The sequence below is a fragment of the Pithys albifrons genome, chromosome 8, assembly GCF_047495875.1.
Source record: "Pithys albifrons albifrons isolate INPA30051 chromosome 8, PitAlb_v1, whole genome shotgun sequence".
Taxonomy (NCBI): domain Eukaryota; kingdom Metazoa; phylum Chordata; class Aves; order Passeriformes; family Thamnophilidae; genus Pithys; species Pithys albifrons.
Genome location: NC_092465.1, coordinates 28,150,611 through 28,171,478, shown reverse-complemented (window position 1 = coordinate 28,171,478; position 20,868 = coordinate 28,150,611). Strand labels below are relative to the sequence as shown.

At 39.7% G+C, this 20,868-nt stretch overlaps 1 protein-coding gene across 2 annotated transcripts; it reads right to left on the bottom strand.

The window, feature by feature from the left end:
* Positions 1 to 4,478: 4,478 nt before the first annotated feature.
* TMEM237 (transmembrane protein 237) lies at positions 4,479 to 19,916 on the bottom strand. Of its 2 annotated transcripts, none has more exons than XM_071562930.1 (13): positions 19,843 to 19,916; positions 17,659 to 17,690; positions 16,718 to 16,728; positions 16,153 to 16,209; positions 14,654 to 14,767; positions 14,157 to 14,271; positions 13,443 to 13,603; positions 12,689 to 12,812; positions 11,528 to 11,719; positions 10,549 to 10,622; positions 9,988 to 10,081; positions 8,687 to 8,808; positions 4,479 to 6,875 (listed from the first exon to the last, which is right to left on the bottom strand). In XM_071562930.1, the coding sequence occupies exons 1-13, from the start codon at positions 19,870 to 19,872 to the stop codon at positions 6,808 to 6,810; spliced, it is 1,194 nt and encodes a 397-aa protein (XP_071419031.1). In that variant the 5' UTR covers positions 19,873 to 19,916; the 3' UTR covers positions 4,479 to 6,807. The 2 variants fall into 2 exon arrangements, with proteins under 2 accessions (XP_071419031.1, XP_071419032.1); XM_071562931.1 differs by lacking the exon at positions 19,843 to 19,916 and adding an exon at positions 18,418 to 19,656.
* Between the last annotated feature and the right edge of the window lie 952 nt (positions 19,917 to 20,868).

Here is a 20,868-nt window from a genome sequence, read left to right as displayed (position 1 = left end):
ATACTCCCAGCTTCTTGTTACTGCAGGAAAGAAATTCCATATTTATTTCAATCATTAGTAAAAAAAATAGTTGTCTAAACTGGAAAATTACTCTGATCATAAAAATATTAATAATGTAATTGTGTACTCTTGGAGAAGATACTATTTTAATGTCAACCCCATGTTCTTAATTCTTAACCATGACAAATTTGGATGGTTTGCAAGTCAAATTCATTAGATAGCAGCATCTACAAGTAACTTTTGACTAACAGCACATCTAAAACTCAAGTCAAATAGGTGAGAACACACATGAAGTTGTACATATTTTAGTTACAGACCTCTGAATAAATGTTAATACTCTTTAAAAACCCCTGTAAAATACTTTAGGCAGTTTAACTGCCAGTATTTGCAAGGTTCCCTTGAAACAACAGTGCCCACAACTCTAAAAATGAACTTGGACACTACTATGTCAGTACAAAAGGATTTAAACAACAATGTGTTCCAGTGGAGTTTGCTGCTGCCTCTTTCTATGAAAAAAAATTAAAAACTTACTTCTAAACCCTGTTCCACAAATTCTGTACTAACATAACTTTTTAAGAAGAAAATGAAATGCAATTTTTTTAAGTTCAAAAGCTCACAAGGCTTTACTCTTAGAACTTCATCTTGTCAACAACTACAGTATTTTCAAACAAAAGCAATTAAGAGGCACTGACTTTAGTCGTTCCTAAGATAACTAGAAATACTTGAAACTAGTTCATGGATTGTATTTGCTGAAAGGTTTGATATAATTTTTCTCATTAAGTGCATTACTTTCTGTTAAGGAATAATGCAAAATAAATACTAGCATAAAAACCAGTATAATTGTTAAGAAAGTTTTACCTACCTGCCACTGAAAAGATGATCTTGGAAACAGTTGTTCTACTGAAAATCTGAAGGTTTTGCATACCGTTAGTGTTTTCAAAACCTGAGATTCATGATCTGCATTGTTAAGAATCAAGTTGCAGAGACTTCCAAGCTGACATAGTTTTAAGCACAATAATTTATTTTTTTATTTTGTCAAAAGCACTTGTTTACTCTTATAGTAATGATGTGTGTTATCAGGATATGAACTAGAACTAAACTTGGACTTGAAATTTTCAAGTATCTTACATTTAGGCTCAATGTGATGTATTTTCAAAGGAGCTTATAAAACTAACACATTTGCAAAATCTCATGGCCAAAGAAATAGAAATTTATAGCCTGGTTCCTTTTGAAATACTTGAAAACAACACAAGTGGTTTTTTTGCTGCCACCTTTCTTGATGCCAGCATTTAACACTATGTAAAATGACAAAATAATAGAATAATAGAAAACATATTAATTAACATCATTATGAATATATACTCAATGGTGCTGAGGAGTGTCTCTGTCTTGGTCTGATACCACAGCAGTTGGTGAATTTTTGACTGAATGGATAACACAGAAAAAACTCAGATTTACTCCAACCCAATTTGCCACACAAACTGCTCACTTTAAAAAGTCTCAATGCAACACGTATCCATTGAAGAGAGAGCAATTTCTTCCCCTTGATGAACAGAAGTAACTATTTTTTTTTAAATGCCCAAGTTTTACCTTACCTCTCTCTCTCTTCCCTAACCCCCGCTTTTTCTTCAAGTGCTATCAAAGCAGTTTTTACTCTAGAAGGTGGGTAAAATCATGAGAAAGCATTTGCCAACCATTGTTGTGAATGTCTCTGACAAGAGGTGGGTACCTAAATAGGTGCCTTACGTACCCTGCTTTAATGCTAATAAGTAGCTTTACTAAAGTGCATTAGGTTGTCTAATAAACCTCTAAAGCAATTAAACCAGCTGTAATGACCTGTCCTGCTGCTGGCCATCCTTATCCTGTATGAATGAGGAAAAACTACTAAAATTCAGAAATAGTACATGTTACATTGAGTGAGAAACGCCTCAAAGGACAAGCAAAGATTTGTGGATTTATAAAGAAAGCCCTGAAAAATGGAGGTGAACTATGAAAAACCTGCTAGCAGAATACCATTTTGTATTTAACATAGTTAAACCTGTCCAGAAACTTGAGACAGGGCAAAGGAAAGAATATTGGGTTTAAATGGGTTCCTGTGGAAACCTCCATCATTCCCAAATGAAAACAAGAAATTCCACTCTATAAATCAGTTATATATCCATATGTTTCTTATCCAAAAGCCCCATGAAGTTCCTGAAGAATGCCCTAAAAAGCCCATATAAAATCAGCTGCAATTGAGTGGTTGCTTTAGTTTTAAATATGATTACAGAATACACCATTAATACTGGATTTACCCACAAATCCAGATTCATGGAATTCATTTGCCCTCTCAAATCCATCCGCAAGAGAATAATGGATTATTTTCCTCTGGTTTGACAAAATTTACATGACACGTGGGTCAAGAGCATCAAGGCTGAGTTTATCTACTACAGCTTGTTTTAAAAGCTGGTTTACATTCTGATATGAATTATCTTTCTCGTTCTCATGTTTCATGCAGTCAAAAATGTCCTTACAGGCAGATGTCCATTAGCCCATGTGAAATCTGGAAAGTCAGCTATAGATGAGTTTTCTTTAAATGCTTTAATGTCTTGAGGAACCTGTTGTTCTGCAGTAGCTGATGGAGCCACCACAGACTTGCTGAATGATATATTTGGCTGTCTGTTGTGCTCTTTTTCCTCTCCACTTTCTGCTCCACATTTTCCTTATTATGAGAGAACACATGATTTTGAATCCCTGGACCCTGCAGCATGTGATGTTGAAAAAGCTGGTTGAGCATACTTTCCATGATTTTTGTTGAGAACACTCCTAGATTTCCTCAAACTAGTTTGAGGACAAGCTAGTTTGTTTTCCCTCCTTAAATGGCTCACTTGTTAATATTTGCCCCAGGTGCTGGTGGCATGGCACAGCACAGCATGTCTCAGGAGCCTCTTTTGACTTCCAGTCAGGATTTTTGTCAACTTTCCTCTCATTTTGTACTTGTAAAATTATGGATTTGGGGCAGTTTGCTGTAAAGGTGAGCCTTGGCCAACGAAGGTGTTCTGCTTGAATATCAGCATCCCATGGAAAAATTTTACAGTTTCAGGTATTTGTTCATGCTAGTTTACCACGAGACTTTTCAACAAATTCAAATTCTTGACTATTTTCCCCCCCCTTTCTGTTTTTGCAAAAGTGGTTATTAGCTCTTTGGGGGGTGGGGCATATGATAGTTGGGGAGGGGTTGGTGGTTATTATCCTTTTTTTTCCTGGTTGTTGTGGGTTTTGGTTTGAGTTTTGTTTGTTGGGGTGGGTGGGATTTCCCCTCCAAAGTACAATTATATTTTGGTTTTCCACTGTGTGAGTTAACTACTACATCATCAGTGGGTGTGGGTGTTCATTCACAACATCTTGCTTTTTATCTCTGTCACTGCTTGAGGCCTGTCTGTATCCATCTGAAAAGCCATTTTACTGGATACAGCACAGGAAAACTCTACAGGGAATTGTCTGAGCTAGGGAGGGCTCTGCAACTTTTAAAGGAAAGATTACCTAAAGTACAGAATTATTAAAGCAAGCAGTTTTGTTTGTGTGTAGGAACACAGGGGAATAAAATAAAATACAGACTTCTTGCATCTGTGGACTTACAGACCAATTCCATGCATTGCTGCACTGACAATTTTCACACTGCTGAGGAAGAAGTGAAAGGCAACCAAGGCTGAGGCTTAGCTATAGTTACGTCCCTGATGGTTTTCTCTCACCTCCCAAAGCCTTCAGAGTCATTTAAATTAATTCTGCTACAAATATGCAAGCAAAAAATTCTGACCTAACCATGACACCCCCGCCCCAAGTTTCCCTCAGCAATACCAAAACAACTTTAAAAAGACACCTTGCAAACTGACACCATAAAGCTGCTCTGAGAAAGAAACATTTAAACCAAGCATAAATTAACTAAATTTTAAATAACTGCCTCTTAAGGAGCAAAATCAGAACAATTTGGCTTTGGAACACTTTAGCTGGGTTCAGCCTCTGATCAGGCTGCAGTGCTCTGTCCACCCACATCCAGAGCATCCCCAGGGATGGAGCTCCCAGACAGCCCCTCTGCCCCCCATTCCAAATCCTCAGTCAGAACTCCCATGGCAACTAATGGTACATTTTCCTAATGCTGTGACTGTTTCCACTCATCCTTCCACTGTGCAGCCTGGAAAGTGTCCACCTTATTTGTTATCACCCATTAGTTGGTTAAAGACAGCAATTGCATTCCCCTCTTAATATTCTTTTTAGGCTAAACATACACTTGCAACCAATTAAATACACTTTACTTGCTTCTTTTCAGGAGTTTACAGTACCATTTCTGATTGAGCAAGACCATTGCAGCACCAAGAATCTGATGGGAGGGAAAGCAAAACTGTTATTACAACACTGCCATAAATAAAAGAAAAAATGTTTTCCCATGAACACCTGTCCAAAGCTTGCACATTATACAAAATATTAGCACTGGTGAAAAATTAAGACAGGTTGATTTATTTTAAACAGACTAAACAACTGGAAACAGGACAAAATAGTACAATCGTTTCTAACTGGTTTAGAGCAACTGTTTAATTGTTTCATACATGTAAAAACAAGAAATTGGCACCAACATATCCATAATTTTTTCATTAACACAAATGCATTAAAAACAATATTATGGAAATGCACAAAGGCATTTCAGTTAAGGCTTCTACAGATACTGCATGTTCTATAATTAAACATCTATTTTGTAAACTCATTCTAAAACTTTCCAAGAAACTGAAAAAGCTCAGTTAGACTCAAATTCCACTGTGAGGCTTAACAGAACAAAGAATATTTTGTAAAATAGATTATTAGCCATCAAACTGTTTATTGTGCTTTTTATATGGCAACCTCAAAACTCATTAATTTAAATATGGATATATTCAGACCTTCCCACAAAGATACAGTGGAAAGGCAAGCCTGACCTGAAATACTGATCACATTAATTCAATCCGTGCACAACCATCCAAACACACCACTGCATTTCACCATGTGAATGAATCTGGCTCTTGGCTGGCATCACTTTATCCAAGGGATACTTGCAAGGCCAGTTCCCAGTATAAATGCCAGAAATCAAGCAATGATGTTCTCCAAGTTTTTCCTGCACCGATGTGATGGCTTAGCACAGTTTTGCCTGATTTTGCCTACATTTTATGGGAAAAATTATACTTCTTACCATACCAAGATGACAGAAGTGTCACGCAGCAAAGAGAAGCCATTATTAATCTCATCTTTAAGAGGTCAGTGATTCTGTAAATCAAACACATCACATCAAGAGAAAGTGGTGGCAGCCTACATGGGAACACTTTGCGCCTCATCCCTCATCTCCTACAGCCAAATGATGTCAAGAACGTGCAGGGCACAGCTGAAGGACAGTGGCACCATGGATCTCTCCACCTTAATGCACAGTGCAGTGCCAGCCACAACTGAGCTCTACATGGCAGCCATAACAATTTACAGAAGAGATTAAGGGCTCCTTCCCACAACAAACTGAGTGCCCGCAAACACAGCCAACAGCTGTGGAACATCTTTAAATTCTTGCAGAACTCATTTCCCTCCTGCCAAGATTACCACAGTATTTAAATTATGTCAAACACTGAACTTTTGGATAAGTAAAATTTGCTGGATGGACATAAGAGAACTCAAGTCCTCAGTAGGGCAGCAACAGCCCTACTTATTCATGTTCCCATGTTGTTCTGATGCAACTCAGGTAACAGCATAGAAAGCACAGAAAGCATAGAAAGCTCTTTGCCATTGCCTTTCAAGTCTTTTATGTGGCTGCTCTTAAATTCACTACTAAAAAGTTCAGCAATTCTCCAGATAATCAATCTCCACCAAAACAGGTAGAAGTAGGAACATTTTCAACATCTGTGAAGTTCAATTTTCTGTAGAAAGAGCAGTGAATAAAACTATTGCTCTTGCCATACAAGCTAAGGAAAAGTCAGAACACTGTTCTTGTGAATGGTTTTATAGTAATTACGCATCCTGACTACTGGGAAATGAGAGGACATGGCTGTGTCCTGTTGGCAACACAAACACACCATTTGATTAGGAGATGTATTTAGGTGTTTTCATAACTGGCAAAACTGTTGCAACATTAAAGCTTCTTTTTCTTCTACCTACTCAACCTGAAAGAACTTGTTATCATCAAGACCTTTGTCAAGAGAACTAAATGAAGATATAAAAAAGTGTTCTCTTTTATGGATTATTAAATTAAATCTCTGTCAATTCAATCCTTTATTCTAGGAAATACTTTTTATGACAACTAAATGCAGATTATTTTATGCTTACTAACTTCATGGACTTTATGTTTCCTAACTCTGTTTTGTTATCGTCGTCCTTAGACTACTTTTGTTGTAAGATTTCCTTTAATCTCTAGAGAATATTTCTAGAGATTGCTAGAATCTCTAGAATATCTCAGATAAGCTAACTGCTGTCAGCACTGGTAACAAAAGCAGGTTGTTGAGGACTGTACAGCAGTCAAAAAAGCACTGAACACCTGATCTTCTGAATCCCTCTAGTGTCTTTGGCTAAGTAGGTAGCAATATTTATAAAACCACCTTGACTTTAAGCAGCAGGGATAATCTGCTTTGTAAAATAAAAAGCGAAAGTATAAAAATTTTCAATCACATTTGCAAATTGTAACATACGTAAAAAGATCAACATTAAATATATACAGTACAAAAATACATTTTTTCTTTATGAAAATTATAATACAGAGCTATAATACACAACATGCCGAGTCATCAGCCCTAGCTACAGTATTTGCAGATGCTTGATCCACACTTATGGCTGGACTCTGGGTATGACATCTCCCTGAGGAAATTCCTCGATTTCAGTATGAAACATCAATTCTAAAAGAGAAAAAAAAGAAGGATGTCTTTGAAAACTTTCCCCTGAGTACAATTCCATTATTGCTGACAAGCACTTTGGCATTTCCCCAAGCCTCCTGCTTTTCATCCCAATCATATTATTAATGACTCACCACTGTCTTTAGAAAACTGCTGTTGCTCCCCAAAATTAACAGAATTGGTGGCAATGTTAGCAGCTAATCAGATGCAGTACCACCCTGCATCCAACCTGGACACTGAAACAGAACTATGAAGTGCATTGAGAGACTGTTTTAAGTGTGTCAGACTCAGGAAGGAAGATTTCTGTTTAGAGACTCGTTCATTTATAGATGCATCTGCTGGGTGTTTCAGTGTGAAGTTGGCAACATGAGAGCCTGGCTTAGAGAGCATGAATGGATGTCCACAGCTGTCCCCAGGGCAGCTCAGGCACAGCAAACAGCATGAGGCAGCAGTGAAGAGCTTCCTGTGCAGAAACCAGCTCGGCACACTCAGCAGCTGATGAGGCAGACCTTGAGGAGCTCTGTGCTGCTGAAGGGGGAGTTCCCTCATGTCTCTACACTGCATAGGTGTGCTCTGTCCTGCCAACTGCACATTTCATACGCAGACCTGCCTGTGTTTGCCAACAACTTGTCAACACGGTAAAGTTACACTGTACGTGCAACAATGTGGTTTATCCCCCCAAGTTTGGGATTCACATGTTTTTGCTACCCCATCCTTGGCAGTCTGAACTTTCTCTACTATTTGGTTTAAGTCCTAATGAATTTCTGAAGTGGTTTCCCAGTCTTACCAGGCACATGTAAACACAGTAACAGTTCATCAAAACCTGAGTAGAATTCTGCCACTGGATTTCTTGAATAAGTGTTCATTATTTTAAAAATGGGTTTAAACTACAATTTAAACATTTATTATAAATTTTACCATCAAGGACTGTGAAGGGAGTCACTTAGTTATTTGGGTTTTTTTACCTCACTGAGTTATTAGAAATAAACATAGTAATGGGGCCAACTGAAATACAGACACCTGTAAATTAGAATTCTAAAGTAATTTCAAGAAGCATGTTCAGTCTTCTTCAGCCTCCCAAACACAAATCTGTGCTTCAGTTCATGGTGCTCTTGGGATACCTCTTCATTTTTAAGTTGAAATTTAGGATTTTTATGAGCAGCATGTCTTCAAGTCACAGGCTGCATGCACTGGACAGGAAAGCTGAGTTATGTTACACCTTTTGGATCTCAGTTGGAACACAAAAGGAAGAAGGCCTAGTCCCTACCAAAGCTTCTTCTATGAAAAGAACTTGCCTGCCCTTCCTACAGCCCAGTAGTTCTCATTGGAAGTCCTGCTCTGCAAGCACAAATCTGACCTTTCAAAGCTCAGGAGTCCCCAGACTACAGCAATGTTCTACTGAAAAGAATACTGAACTTGAAATGCATTAAGCATTTGCAAAAGGAACATCAGTAACATTAGGGAATTCTCTAAAACACAAGTAGAATAAACACATTTCAAATATTTAAAATACTGTTAAACTTATTTTTCCCTTCAATGAAAAAGAGATGTGCTCTCATGTTTCAAAATACATATTGCTTCATACAGGACAAATAAGGCTTTTCTTTCCTTTATAAATTAACATTTATCCTTTATAAAACCAAACACAGACACAGCATCCTCAGAAGCATTTGCTGTGAAAGGTTGCTAGGAGGTGCTTCTTTTTCCTCAGTCACAAAATATCTCAGGACTAGTCCTGAACACCAAATGCAGAGCACTTGGTTCAGCAGATAAAAGCCTGAATAAACAACATTTTGCCTATTAATGTTTCCTACCTTCACTGTGGTCTAGCTCTGGTCGGTAAGACAAGAAGATCCAACTTGTCCCAACTAGAACAGACACTACCAGATTCACCACAACCCATGAATGAACAATTTCTTCCTCTGTACCTGCAGTCCTGGAAAAAACACATCAACCCATCAGTCAGTTCACAGGTACACAGAGGTCACAGTACTAATTTCAACAGAGTATCAGCAGAACAAAGTTGCTAAGCCAGATGTGAAAACAGATCTACTTGTACCATCGTGATGGTCCTGCATTGATTGCAAAGGTCTGGCAAAGAGAGCGATTACCAAAGACAGGGACTCAGCTAAGAAACCCCATTGTCTCACAGAGAATGTCCACTTGTAGATTTCAACAGCAAATTCCTTTTCTTGGCCAAGAAACAGAAGATAAAAACCAAAATGCACGGTTAAATTTTACTGTGATGAAAGACCACGGAATACCATAAGTCCATCTTATTTTTAAGCATTTCATCATGAGTCAGTATGGCAAGTGAATAGAAAGTCAGTAAAGTTTTGAGAGCCAGTGTAAGGACCTGGGTACAGATGCTGTGGGGAGGATTAGATGGGGCTGTAAGAAGGTATCATTTAGCTTGGATGGTTACCTGACACTTTTCTTTCTGTCGTAACAGTAGCAGGTTGTGGTTTTATTACTAGAATCTAGGCTTTTTAATAAGCAACTCAACAAACATTTATAGAAGCCCTGAAACAAAAACTAAAGAACTAACTGCCCAAACCAAATTTTCACATAAATGCTTTTGTTTTACTTTTCCTGGTCTAGTTTAAAAACTTTTGCCATTAGAATTTAAGTCCATTAGTATCTACTTCAGAAAGTAACAGCTTTGAATGGGATTGCCAAGCATGAACTAATGCTTCATACTTGTGTCAGCTGTGTCTGCTCAGCCCACACATCCTATGGCAGAGAATCTCCCTCAAAGAACAGTGCTGACTCCACAGAATGTCAAGTCCTTGAACCCTTGGACCCATCTCAGTAGGGTCCCATTTCTCAAGCAGAACAGATTCTTAAGGTTCCTACCAGATGACATTTCCAACATCATTCCAAGAGGCTCCCGTTAGAGTTATAATGGATTTGCAACCAACATGACCAAACCCATCCTTCAGTTCTTACGGTTCAGGACAAGATCAAACGAAGGCAGGTTTAGTAATGAAATCCTTCACCAGTCCTTTCTTATATATATACATATATACTACAACCTCTCCAACCCACTGGTTTGGCTAAGGTTCCTAAGTGAGCTACGTCATAATTTACAGAAGTGATTTCTTAAGTTTCCTACCAGATGCTGCCATTTTCTGAAGGGGGTGTGTAGAGGTTGATTCTGTCACATGTCATCTGCTGGCTTAAGGATAAGATAAGAGCAGCAAAGTACACTGGAAGAGATGGAATTATTAGTGTCAGATATAAACCCCCAAAATGCTGTCTCATTATGACACGGTACTAGTCACTACATTTTATTTCATTCCACTGCCTCCAGTGACAGTCTCCCTAAATTTATTCTCTTCTTCAACATTTCTGACCCATCAAAATCTGGTTTCTGCACTTTTGCAATCCATCAGCTACATCAAAGGTGACATTTCGTGATTCTGTTTATTGTTAGGTTTGTCTTCTGTATTCAGAAGTGGGAAAGAACTCTCTCACTAACAGCCCCACTGTTATCATTGCAAATGCTTTAAAAAAAATGTAGCAAACTCTTCACGGCCTTTGCTATTTTCCAGTGCTAAGTCACTTATTCTAGAGCAGAAAATAATCAGGGAGGGATATTTCACTACAAACTATGTAGAAGTTTTCCATTTTCCACATTTTCTGGACGATTTCCCATCCACTTCAAAATACTTACAGAATGAGGCTACTGCTGCAGGGTCTAGGGTAAGAAAGCCTCTCAGTGCAACTGATGCTTTTGCCAAATCAGTCCTGGTGACAAAACCAAGAGTCATTAACATAGCCTAGTAAGACAATGATAGTGTTCCTCTAGTAGTATTCTACTGTCCTTTTACTTTTTCTGCCTGCTACACTGCCTTAGTACACAACTATATCCCACACACATAGCAATGGTCCTCATTATGCCAAATCCAAGATAGACTGAAACTAAGGAGGACGTTCCATGAGGTTTGTAGCTTCCACATTGTAGACCTTTCTGAAACAGGGAGAATGTGGAGAGATCTGTGCCCTCTACTCCTCACCATTCAGTTCAGTGTCCACACTGATGTAACTGCTTACATTGCTTGTGGGAGCAAATACAAATAACTCAGGAATCCTCCCTGCCACCACTCTTCAAGAAAAAAAGTCACAATTTTTTCTGTTCCACTGACTCCCCTGGCTTATAATGCTGCCATGGAAACTGTCTGTAACTAAAAGAAACATAGATAACATCCTTGAATCCAGCCTGTTTATGATTTTTTTCGTGCTTCTTTTTTTTCATTCCCACTCTCAATCTGTACTCCAGAAACCCCAGCTTTGCCAGCAAAACTGTTCACACAGGTATATTTCAAACCTTATTAGGGAATGGATTTGTATGAAAAGCAACCTGATAGAAACATTAGTTGCTCTCCACCCCTCTTCCCATCCCTGTGTACAAAAACCAGGTCTTACATTTGTTTCACCTCCGGATCAGACAAATGGTACCAGTTCACTGAAGCAGGGTGCCAACAACAGACAAATGTGTAACAGAGATCTGGATGCACAAGGACATCCCTTCTCTGTATAGCCAGCCATGTGCACAATCACATTAAATCATCAACAGCAGATCAAAATGTGCCATAGGAAGGAACATATTATATCCAAATTACATACACCTTTCAAATACAAATATATTTTACCTGTCAAAGGCTGAGACTGTACTGATAGACAGCAACAAATAGAACAAACTTTGAGCTGGGTGTGCTATTGTCTTATACTGTTCAAGCAGGTTAGAAACCATGGAAAGCTCATTTCCTGCCAAAATGTAGATAATAACAATGTTCCATACAGCATATCCAGCAAGGAAGCCGTGGGTAAAGAGTCCCAGCACCCTGAAGAGAGGAAAGAACATCAGACTGCTTTTCATAACTTGAATTAGGAAAAAACTATAGACAAGGCCTATGAATCTACCTGTTTGACTTGCTTTTCAGAGCCTTTCAGAAATCGTTTCTAAGTGCTTTGTTTATGTTTTAAGAATTCTAAGCATCAAGACTTCTGCATCCTCCCTTAACAGACTGCACCAGAACCTGAGCACTTAAAGAAAACAAAGAGGTTTTGCCTTCACTTCATTACTGCAGGAGTCAATTCCACTTGCTGCCTGTGACTTTCCAAAAGCACTGCCCTTACACTTACACAGAGGTCTTAAACTTGTCCCCAAGGCAGTCTTTTCATTATCTTCCTTGCTAAGGAAAACCTTGAGAAGGAAGCACAAGCTCCACACAAAATACACTAGAGAATCAAATGGTTGTCATCTTCGTGTTCTGTATCACAAGACAACTACATACTGAAAAAATTGCATCATTTATTTGCTATAGTGTGCAGGATTATTCCCCCAGTTCAATTTCACTTTTCCCTTTTTTTCACCAACCAGGATTTTACTTTGAGAACTATCCGAATTCAGGTATTCTTATTCTGGTGAAATTCCTGATGGGTCAGGTATTCTTTTCAGATTTATTTTTTCTGTAGATCTTTAATATTTTGGTTATCAGATCAGTCTCTTACTATAGATTTTGTCTGAATCTTTGCAATATGACTTTCTTAGATTTTTTTTAATAAGCTATATTTCATATGTGATGTCTGAAGTAGAATTACAAATTCTTGACAACAAATACCAAAAGCTACAGGACTGATAAACTTTATATATGTTGTATCCTGAAGCACCATTTATTAGGAATATCCAAAAGAAATAAAGATAAATCACAGTGGGAGAGAAAGGAGACTAATTTTCATGGAAAAAAACCCAAACACCAAAACTCCAGCTCTGATTTCTGTTTCTTTACATCAGGACATTTATCTTTCACCTGAAGCTTCGGTGCACTGAGAGGGCTACATCTCTAGTAGTCCAGGATGCCTTCACATCCAGCAGTACATTGATATTTTCAGTGGTTTTAATCAATTCTGCACGGTCAGCTGCCTGAAAACGCCCTGAAAGGAAATTAGAGAGCACTGTTACCTCTCACCATCATTGCTACATTAATACTTATTAGTGTTAAAAAGCTGTAAGTATCAGAAGTTCCATCAGAAAACTTCTGCCCACTTCCTGCTCTTTATCAGCTTACACTGATACCAGGATGTGCCTCTGTCAGTGTGATGCATCCTGGTGGGTCGGGTTATGGATTTAAGAATGTGCAAAGCACTTTAGGAAATTACTCAGTGTTCCCTAGTACAAGAAAAGCTGTAAACCCCCCCAAAGCAACAGGAAAACACAAACACCCATAAAAAATCTTCCACTTGAAAGATGTATTATAAATAATAATTTCTTCCTGAGGTACTGTGACAGTATTAGGTCAAATAAGCTCAGCTGTCTACTTTAGAACAGCCTTTTTCACACACACCAGGGAATTAAAACATTCAACCAAATATGCCAGCACAGCAACACCAGCATTCAGTGTTGAAAAATTATTATGCATATTTATTTCCAAATAATTATAGTTTTGGAAATGGTTTTTTATTTTAACTCTTCCCAATACCACAGTATTTGGATTTTCAACACCATAATACTTCCTGTAATTGCAAGAACATCCTTAAGTTACTTAAATCTCAAGATGAACTCACGATTTTTTTCAACAAACACTTTGCTAACAGGTTGGCTAATTCCAGTGGGAGCAGCAAAGACAGGCTGCTGATCTGGGCTCTTTCTGTGCTCATCCTCAATGATGTCTTCTTCCTCCACTTCCAGCTCATTGGCACACTGCACTTCTGCTGGCCGAGGTTTCCTGGCAGCACAGAACATACAATGGGGCAGGGAAAGAACACGAAGTAAAAGGCTCCTATGAACATTTAACCTGTCTAACTTCACTGATAAGAACCCATCAGGCTACTGACCTGTATAATATTACGCCATTTATAATTTTAAGGACTGAAGTTCTCGTGCTGCTAATTAACCAAAACCATAAAGCTAATTCCATGTCAAGAGATTAACAGTAGGAACAAATTAGAACAGCTGGGGAGAAAATATGCTAACTCTCATAAAATTAAGAAGAAGACAGTAAGAATGAAAGAAAGTGGTTACACATTCTAATTTTTTCATATATATGACTGAACTATTAGGCGCATGAAAATGTATTCAGAACTGTAATGCATCCAGATATGCATAGAAGAAACAAGTGAATAAAGTTAGATCTTAACTGTGGAAACAACTACACAAAGGCAGAACAGTATCATGGGCTTCAAGAGTTTATTATTGTAATGTCACAATGTAAAATACTACTCAGCCACATTCACTGTCACAGCTATTTCAAACTATGAACTATACCAGCTTTGGCTCACTTTGTTCTTTTTCTCTGTTTGCGGACCACTGTTTCTTCAGCTTCAGGGACATCCATGCCATTTCCATTCTGAAACAGGGATGCAACATTTTGCTGGGTAAAAGAGGTCTCAGAATCTGAAGATAGAAAAAAAAAAAAGAATCCACAACATGGAAGTTTCAGAACTTTCATAAAAATGGAAATACAGTCACTTAAATACATTAATATAAACAGAGTGGCAAAAAAAATTACGATCTTCTGAGCTTTGAATGATGTCAAGTATCTATTTTACCACTTTCAAAATTGTACTGCCATTATTTTCATGGAGGTTTGCACCCTATGGAATCTGACACCAGAAACTGAAACTCTAAGCTGCCATTCACTCAGAGATTACTTTCAGCTGTTCTAACTACAAAAGCACATGAAATGTTTTCAGCCAAAAAACATGTTGGCCAATAATATTTCTGTGTTACCAGGCTTTATTCAGTGCTCTTTCCAATCTACAATTACTTCACGTACCAGTAGGTACTTTCTTCTTCTTGCGTTTCCTCTGCCGAGCGACCTCCTGGTGTTCCGGAGTCAGGGGCTCGCTGCTCTCCGACTGCCGCCGAACCGCTGCCGGGACGATGCCATCTACAAACCACAGGAAAGATCCAGCAACTCAGAGCCACTGAGCAACAGGCAAGGGAAAGCTGCCACTTCCCACATTGTGCAAATGTCTGGATTTGCCCAGCTGAGCAACAACTGAGGTGAAAGTGCACTGGCTGGGAAATACAAGAGCTGGAAATGAAATGTGGTAAGTAGGAACATACAAGGGTGACAGTGAACAACTCTCCTTTCACGTTAACAGGTTCATGCTTAGGAGAAAATTAAATACTCAGGAAGTAGCACAATTCCCATCTGTGCATACAGCAGAGGTCTGACTGGAAGAAATCCACCACAGGAAAGAACAGTATGTCTGTATTTCTCCTTTCTACATGCAAGGATTGTAATGCAAGGGACAAGAAAAAAATTAAGTTTGTTGCAAGGTGATCCACACAGATATGTGTAAAGGCAAAACAGCATCACGTCAAAGGAAAAATTAAATGCTAAACATACACCACAAGAATAAAGGAGAAACAGAAAAACAACACTAAAGGATGTTTACTCCAGTCTGAGAGAGGAACTGTCATACTTTGGAGAAACCACATTTCTGTGAGAGGTTCATGTGAATCCATCCAATATTCTAACACCAGTAGCATCCATTTGCATGATCAGAATCAGAAAGACAAAGTCACTTCTCTGTTTTACACCACATCTGTTTCTTTACAGCTCTTTCAAGGACTGCCATTTTTACAGTAAGAACTGAATCTGTCTCTATTTCCACTTCAAGCTCAGGTTTACCCACCTTTTATAAAGCTTTACTGTGCTAAAATGCAAAATTAACAAGCAAGTAAAGGCAGAAGTCAAGGTGTACTTTGCACCATCATTTAGCTCACTGAAAACAACATAAACAAATCTCAATCCTTGGGAAATCCTGCTAGCAACAGCTCCACTTGCTGCATCTTTCAGTGAGGCCTCATTGGACGCTTTTAAGCAAATAAATGCAATTTACTCATCAAAATTTTTATATGGACCCAAGTCAACAGGTTTAGAGAAATCCACTGGATTCTATTAGCACATTTTGCTTTATCAAAATAGATCATACTTACAATCTTGCTTGAACCAGTATGTTTGTTCTGCAGATTTGTGACTTGTAAAAATGCAAAGCTGTGATGCTAGTCATGTTTTAGACTCTTAACTAACTTGTCAGTGATAATGGAATGATTAACTTGTGACTTTATTTGGCCAAGGACTGAAACTGAGCCAAATTGTTAAATGAGTTTTATCTTGGCTCATTCAGAAATTCAAGCTCTTAACACATTCAATGTAAGCTTCTTACAGCTGGAAATGACTATTTAATGAAGTATGCAAACAATTTATAAAGGAAAAAAAGAGCAGGAATTAAAGAACAGTTTTCAGTCTTGGCAGGACCTTACCTAATGGAGTCTTTCCTTTGGGTTTCCTTTTTTTGGGACGACTGAGTGGAATTTCATCTGCATAACATAAAACAGAATTATGGGTGCACAGCAAGAAGAAACCACCATTTCCTTTGTTTAACAGCTATTCTATTGCAAGTTCAGAAAGAGATTCTTTTCTACAAATTACTACATCCTTCACCTTTTACAGGTGAGATGGTAATTCATCAGTTCACACAAGGAGGAGGAATATGGAAGATGGCAGGAAAACAGGGTTAGAAATCTGTCTTATGTGCGGGAGAGGCTAAATACACACGTGCAACTGTGTGAACTGAAATACCCTCAGTAATGCTCTGAAAAATAAAGTTACTCTTTAAAGCACAGTGGCAGCATTTCAGTTACCTTGATGGAAATAGCAAACAATAAAGAGGACAAAGAAAAATGACAGTTCCAGCAATGGCAGCACAGGTATCCCTGCAGGTTAAATAATCAGCCCACATTCAGGAAAAGTCTGACTCTCTTTAAAGAGAGAATGTGTGACACCAAAAGGAACTCACAATGTTTATAATTCTCTTTAATAACTCACCTTGGTTTCCACTTCACATTTCAGGAGAAAAGGTGTTGACAAGCAGCGTAAAAGGAACAAAGATGAGAAGAAAGTTAATTTGGAACCAATTACAATTCACAATAGTGAAATTCACAGTGGTACTTTTGTAATTTCTTTCCTCATCCCCATTCCACTTTCTGAGCAGTTGTGTGTGTACCACAGGGTTAAGGGTACAATGCAATCATCAAGACTCAACATTTTGCTGGTGACTATGCACAGTTTCTTGATTGGCTGGCTGTGGATCAGATTAAAAGCTTTAATCACCTGGCTAATTAAAACTTGTCTTACTGCCTGATATGTAACAAACCAACAAAAGTTATGAAACATTTGAGCCCACACATTACTAAAAAATACTCTATGTCATCAATCATAAACATGACATTTACTTTCAGATACTCAGAAGGAATTCTAAAGTACTGTGTCATAACAGCTTTCTTTCCACATTGAAAAAGAGGCCAATTTTTCCCTATGCTACATCAAACTAGCAGACACCTATATCCTTATTCAAGAATATCTAGTCTAATTTCAGAAATTCCTATTCTAAAGGATTCGTAATTCAAACAAACAAAAGAATATGAAACAAAGCAATGAGGGACAGAAGAAGAGATTGAAAAGGACATCAGTTAAACTATAGCAGACATTAAAACTGGAATATTTGTCTAAAACTTTTTAATGGGTTTCTCTCTCAGAGTATTAAAACTCAAGTAATGGAGTAAAACTTCTCAGCCTCTGCAAAACTTTAAAATGCTTTGCATTCCTTGTAAAGAGTTCTAGGATAACAAATTAGCAAGAGAAGCAATTATTTTTAAAACTATTACAACTACTCAGATATTTGATGAACTTATTTCTCTTAATGTCATTACTTTTAGAATCACTGCAGTACAGCACCATGATCAGTTCCACAAATGCTCTGATTTTACCTTGGCACTGGAGGGAGGGCACGAGGTGGGCACTGAAAGACGAGAGAGAGAGAGAGAGAAAAGTCAACAAGTCAACTTCTGTCAGTATGAAACCACCTCTCAGAAAACAGCTGTTTCCAGACATGGTCAGAACACACAGGTATGTTTTGCTTTGTATGCCCCCTAAATGGCGAGACATTCCTGATGGAGATGCTACATAAAAGCAGTGTCTACAAAATTCTGGAATCATATGCCTTTACCAGAGTTCTGATGGGCACTGCATTAGGGACATGTACTAACATCTGTATGTGAGGCATAGCTTGCACTTCAACTTCACTTCAGTAATTTGTACTTTCTGTTTAAATATCAGAATTCTGCAATAATTTATGCATTCAATATACGTGCATGGTATGCAGCGTGAGCCGAGTATTTTCTCCTAACAAAGGTGTACATTCAGAACAATAATAATAAAGGGAAAAAATCTCACTTATGAAAATACTTCCAAATGTAAAATATAAATTTTCCTCTAACTTTGAAAATATTTACCACCAGGTCAAACACAATGAAAATATAAAAGTATCTCCTGATAATAATCTGAAACTGAGCTCGTACCTTTCCCTCATCTAGAAAAAGGAAGGCAGTTAACTTTCAAATTTTGTATTACATAATTACATTGAAAGAGTATACACAAATAATTATTCCCACACTCAAAAAATTCAGTTGATATTAGAAATAAAAAGGGCTGTAAGACTGGTAAGAGTTAAGGATTCACAAACTCACCACTTGTTTCTTTCCCATATCATTTGAAGCTGTTCCCTGAAAGAGGCACTGTGAACTGGTCTGTGCTCCCTTACGCTGCTCACTTTGAACCTCAGCTAATTCTGAACTAAAAATAAACTCCAGGCAGCCAGGATTAGCTGGACATGAACCCTCCTGCCCCTGGGTTAGGACCCAGCACTACTCCCATTTGAAACACCGTCAGTTCCAGGTGTGGCACCAAATGGTACTTGCACTAAAATACCCGTAACTCCACATGCTGGTAGATGTTCTTGTAAGGAAGTTTGACTTTGGTTTACCTACAGCAAATAAAACACCTCGTGCACAGAAGGGTTTGTGGGATTAGCCCTCAAATCTCTCTCTTGGATTTTGGCCATGCTGAAGACTGACAGCAAGTGCCACTTACACAGGTGGGGAACTGCACACCCTGAGCAGCACCAGGACCGGCCACACCACACAGGTGAGTGAAAAAAAAGTGGGACGGTCAGAGATCATTATTTCTATTGTTTCCAACAATCTTGTGGCTGGAAATATTGTTTAGGATACTTGATATTTAAAAAAAACCTAAGAGCTAAAAAACCCACGAAACCAAACCAACCAACCAAAACCCACAAACTTGTTATACAGCATTCAGTGCCTGTGCAGCACCAAGTCTGCTTTCTGTAGTACCTATTTTATTACCTTCTACCAAACAACTGAAAAGTGAATTGATTTCTCTCGTCATTTATTCCTTCCAACAAAGGAACCACAGGCAAGCAGGCAGTGGTGAATGCTCATCAGTCCCATCTGTCTGACAGTGCCCAACTCTGCCACAGGTACCGGCTTTGCTCTGGCTGCAGCTTCGCAGAGCTGAAGTAACTCACTCCAAGCTCAGCAAGGGTGAGTTTGGGGCCAGGTTTCCAAGGACACTTTGCTACCGACAGCAGAGCTGCTGAGGGTTCTGACAGGCACGGTGTCCCCGAAGGGAAGAGCCTGCCCCGCCCGCTCCGTGTCTGTCCGCACAGGCCACACCTGGGGCACTCGGGGGGAACCCAACACCGAACCCCGCGGGCGTGGGGCAGAAAAGGTTTAAAAACACTTAACCAGCCTTCACAGATTTAAAGCTTTGCAGATTATCTTTTGAGAGATTTATATGAAAACACGAAAATGCCGAGGGAATGCCTGCTCGGCTTCGTAGCAATGTGCAGAGCTGATGGCCCTTCCCGGGGGCGCGGCCGGGCCAGCTCCGCCGCCTCCGCTCCCCGTCCCGCAGCTCCCGCCGCCGCCTCCGCTCCCCATCCCGCAGCTCCCGCCGCCGCCTCCGCTCCCCATCCCGCAGCTCTGTCGCTTCCGCAGCTCCGCTCCGGCCTCGGGCGGGACACGCTGCTGCCTCCCAGCGCCACATCCCCGCGGAGCCCTTCGCCGCCGCCCGGCCCGCCGCGCCCTCACCCCGCCGGGGCCCGCCCGCCGCGCCGCCATGGGCCGCGCCCGCCCCGCTCCGGCTCCGGCTCCGGCTCCGAACCGCAGGAAGGAGCCGCGGCTGCGCCCCCGGCGGCACCAGGGCCAGCCCTCCCGCCCCGCCCCGGCTCCTACGGCCGCAGCAGCTCCGCAACATCCAGCACATGGAAAAATACTTCTGGCCTACCCGGGCTTGTAGCCAGCGCTACAAACTGTTGCGTGGAGTTCTACACAGTAATCGGGAAAGACAGAAGTAGAAAATGTCACATGGAAAAAAGGCAAAGAGAAAGAGTCGAGAAGTGCTGGACGAGGCAGAAGTGGGGACCTGCAAAGGAGCAGAAGCACCGAGCTGGCTCCTCTCTCCCCCTCTACCCTACCTGTACTTACCCATGTCAGTGATATGTTGGGACTTCAGTCCTTCCACTGTTACCTCTAAACAAAGAATACGACCCCTGGCTCTAGGACAAGCAGGCACGGTGGCAGATATAATACTTGGCTTTGAAAAGCTCTTTCTGGATTGCTTAATTGGCATTTGTTGGTTTTCCTCCAAGAGAACAGTAACCAGTGCTCCTCGGGGGCGAGACAGCTGCCATGTGAGGTGAGCAGTGAGGAGCTCACTTGCCACCCTTTGCAGAGGAGACTGTGCTACCGCAGAGCAAACCAGCAGCAGAAAGGGTTTCTGACTATTCCCCTCTTTGCTAAGTCCACCTTCTGTCAGTTTGTACTCACTTGAGTTGATGAAACAGAAGAAAAAACATTACAAGTATTAACAAGATAACTGTGGTTTCTGGAATAATTCATATAGTGCCAACACCACTCCTACCTTCAAAGGTCAAAAGGATTAGCAGCAAACAATACCTTCATAAATTACACTCTCTGCTCACAGACAGGGTGCTAAAAGAGCACAGTCTGGACTGGATATTGACTGAATATCATTTGTCAGTAAGACTTCCAGAATGTATCACAATACTAGGATGACTATCATGAAGAGAAAGGAAAGAAGTTTTCTGAACCCAT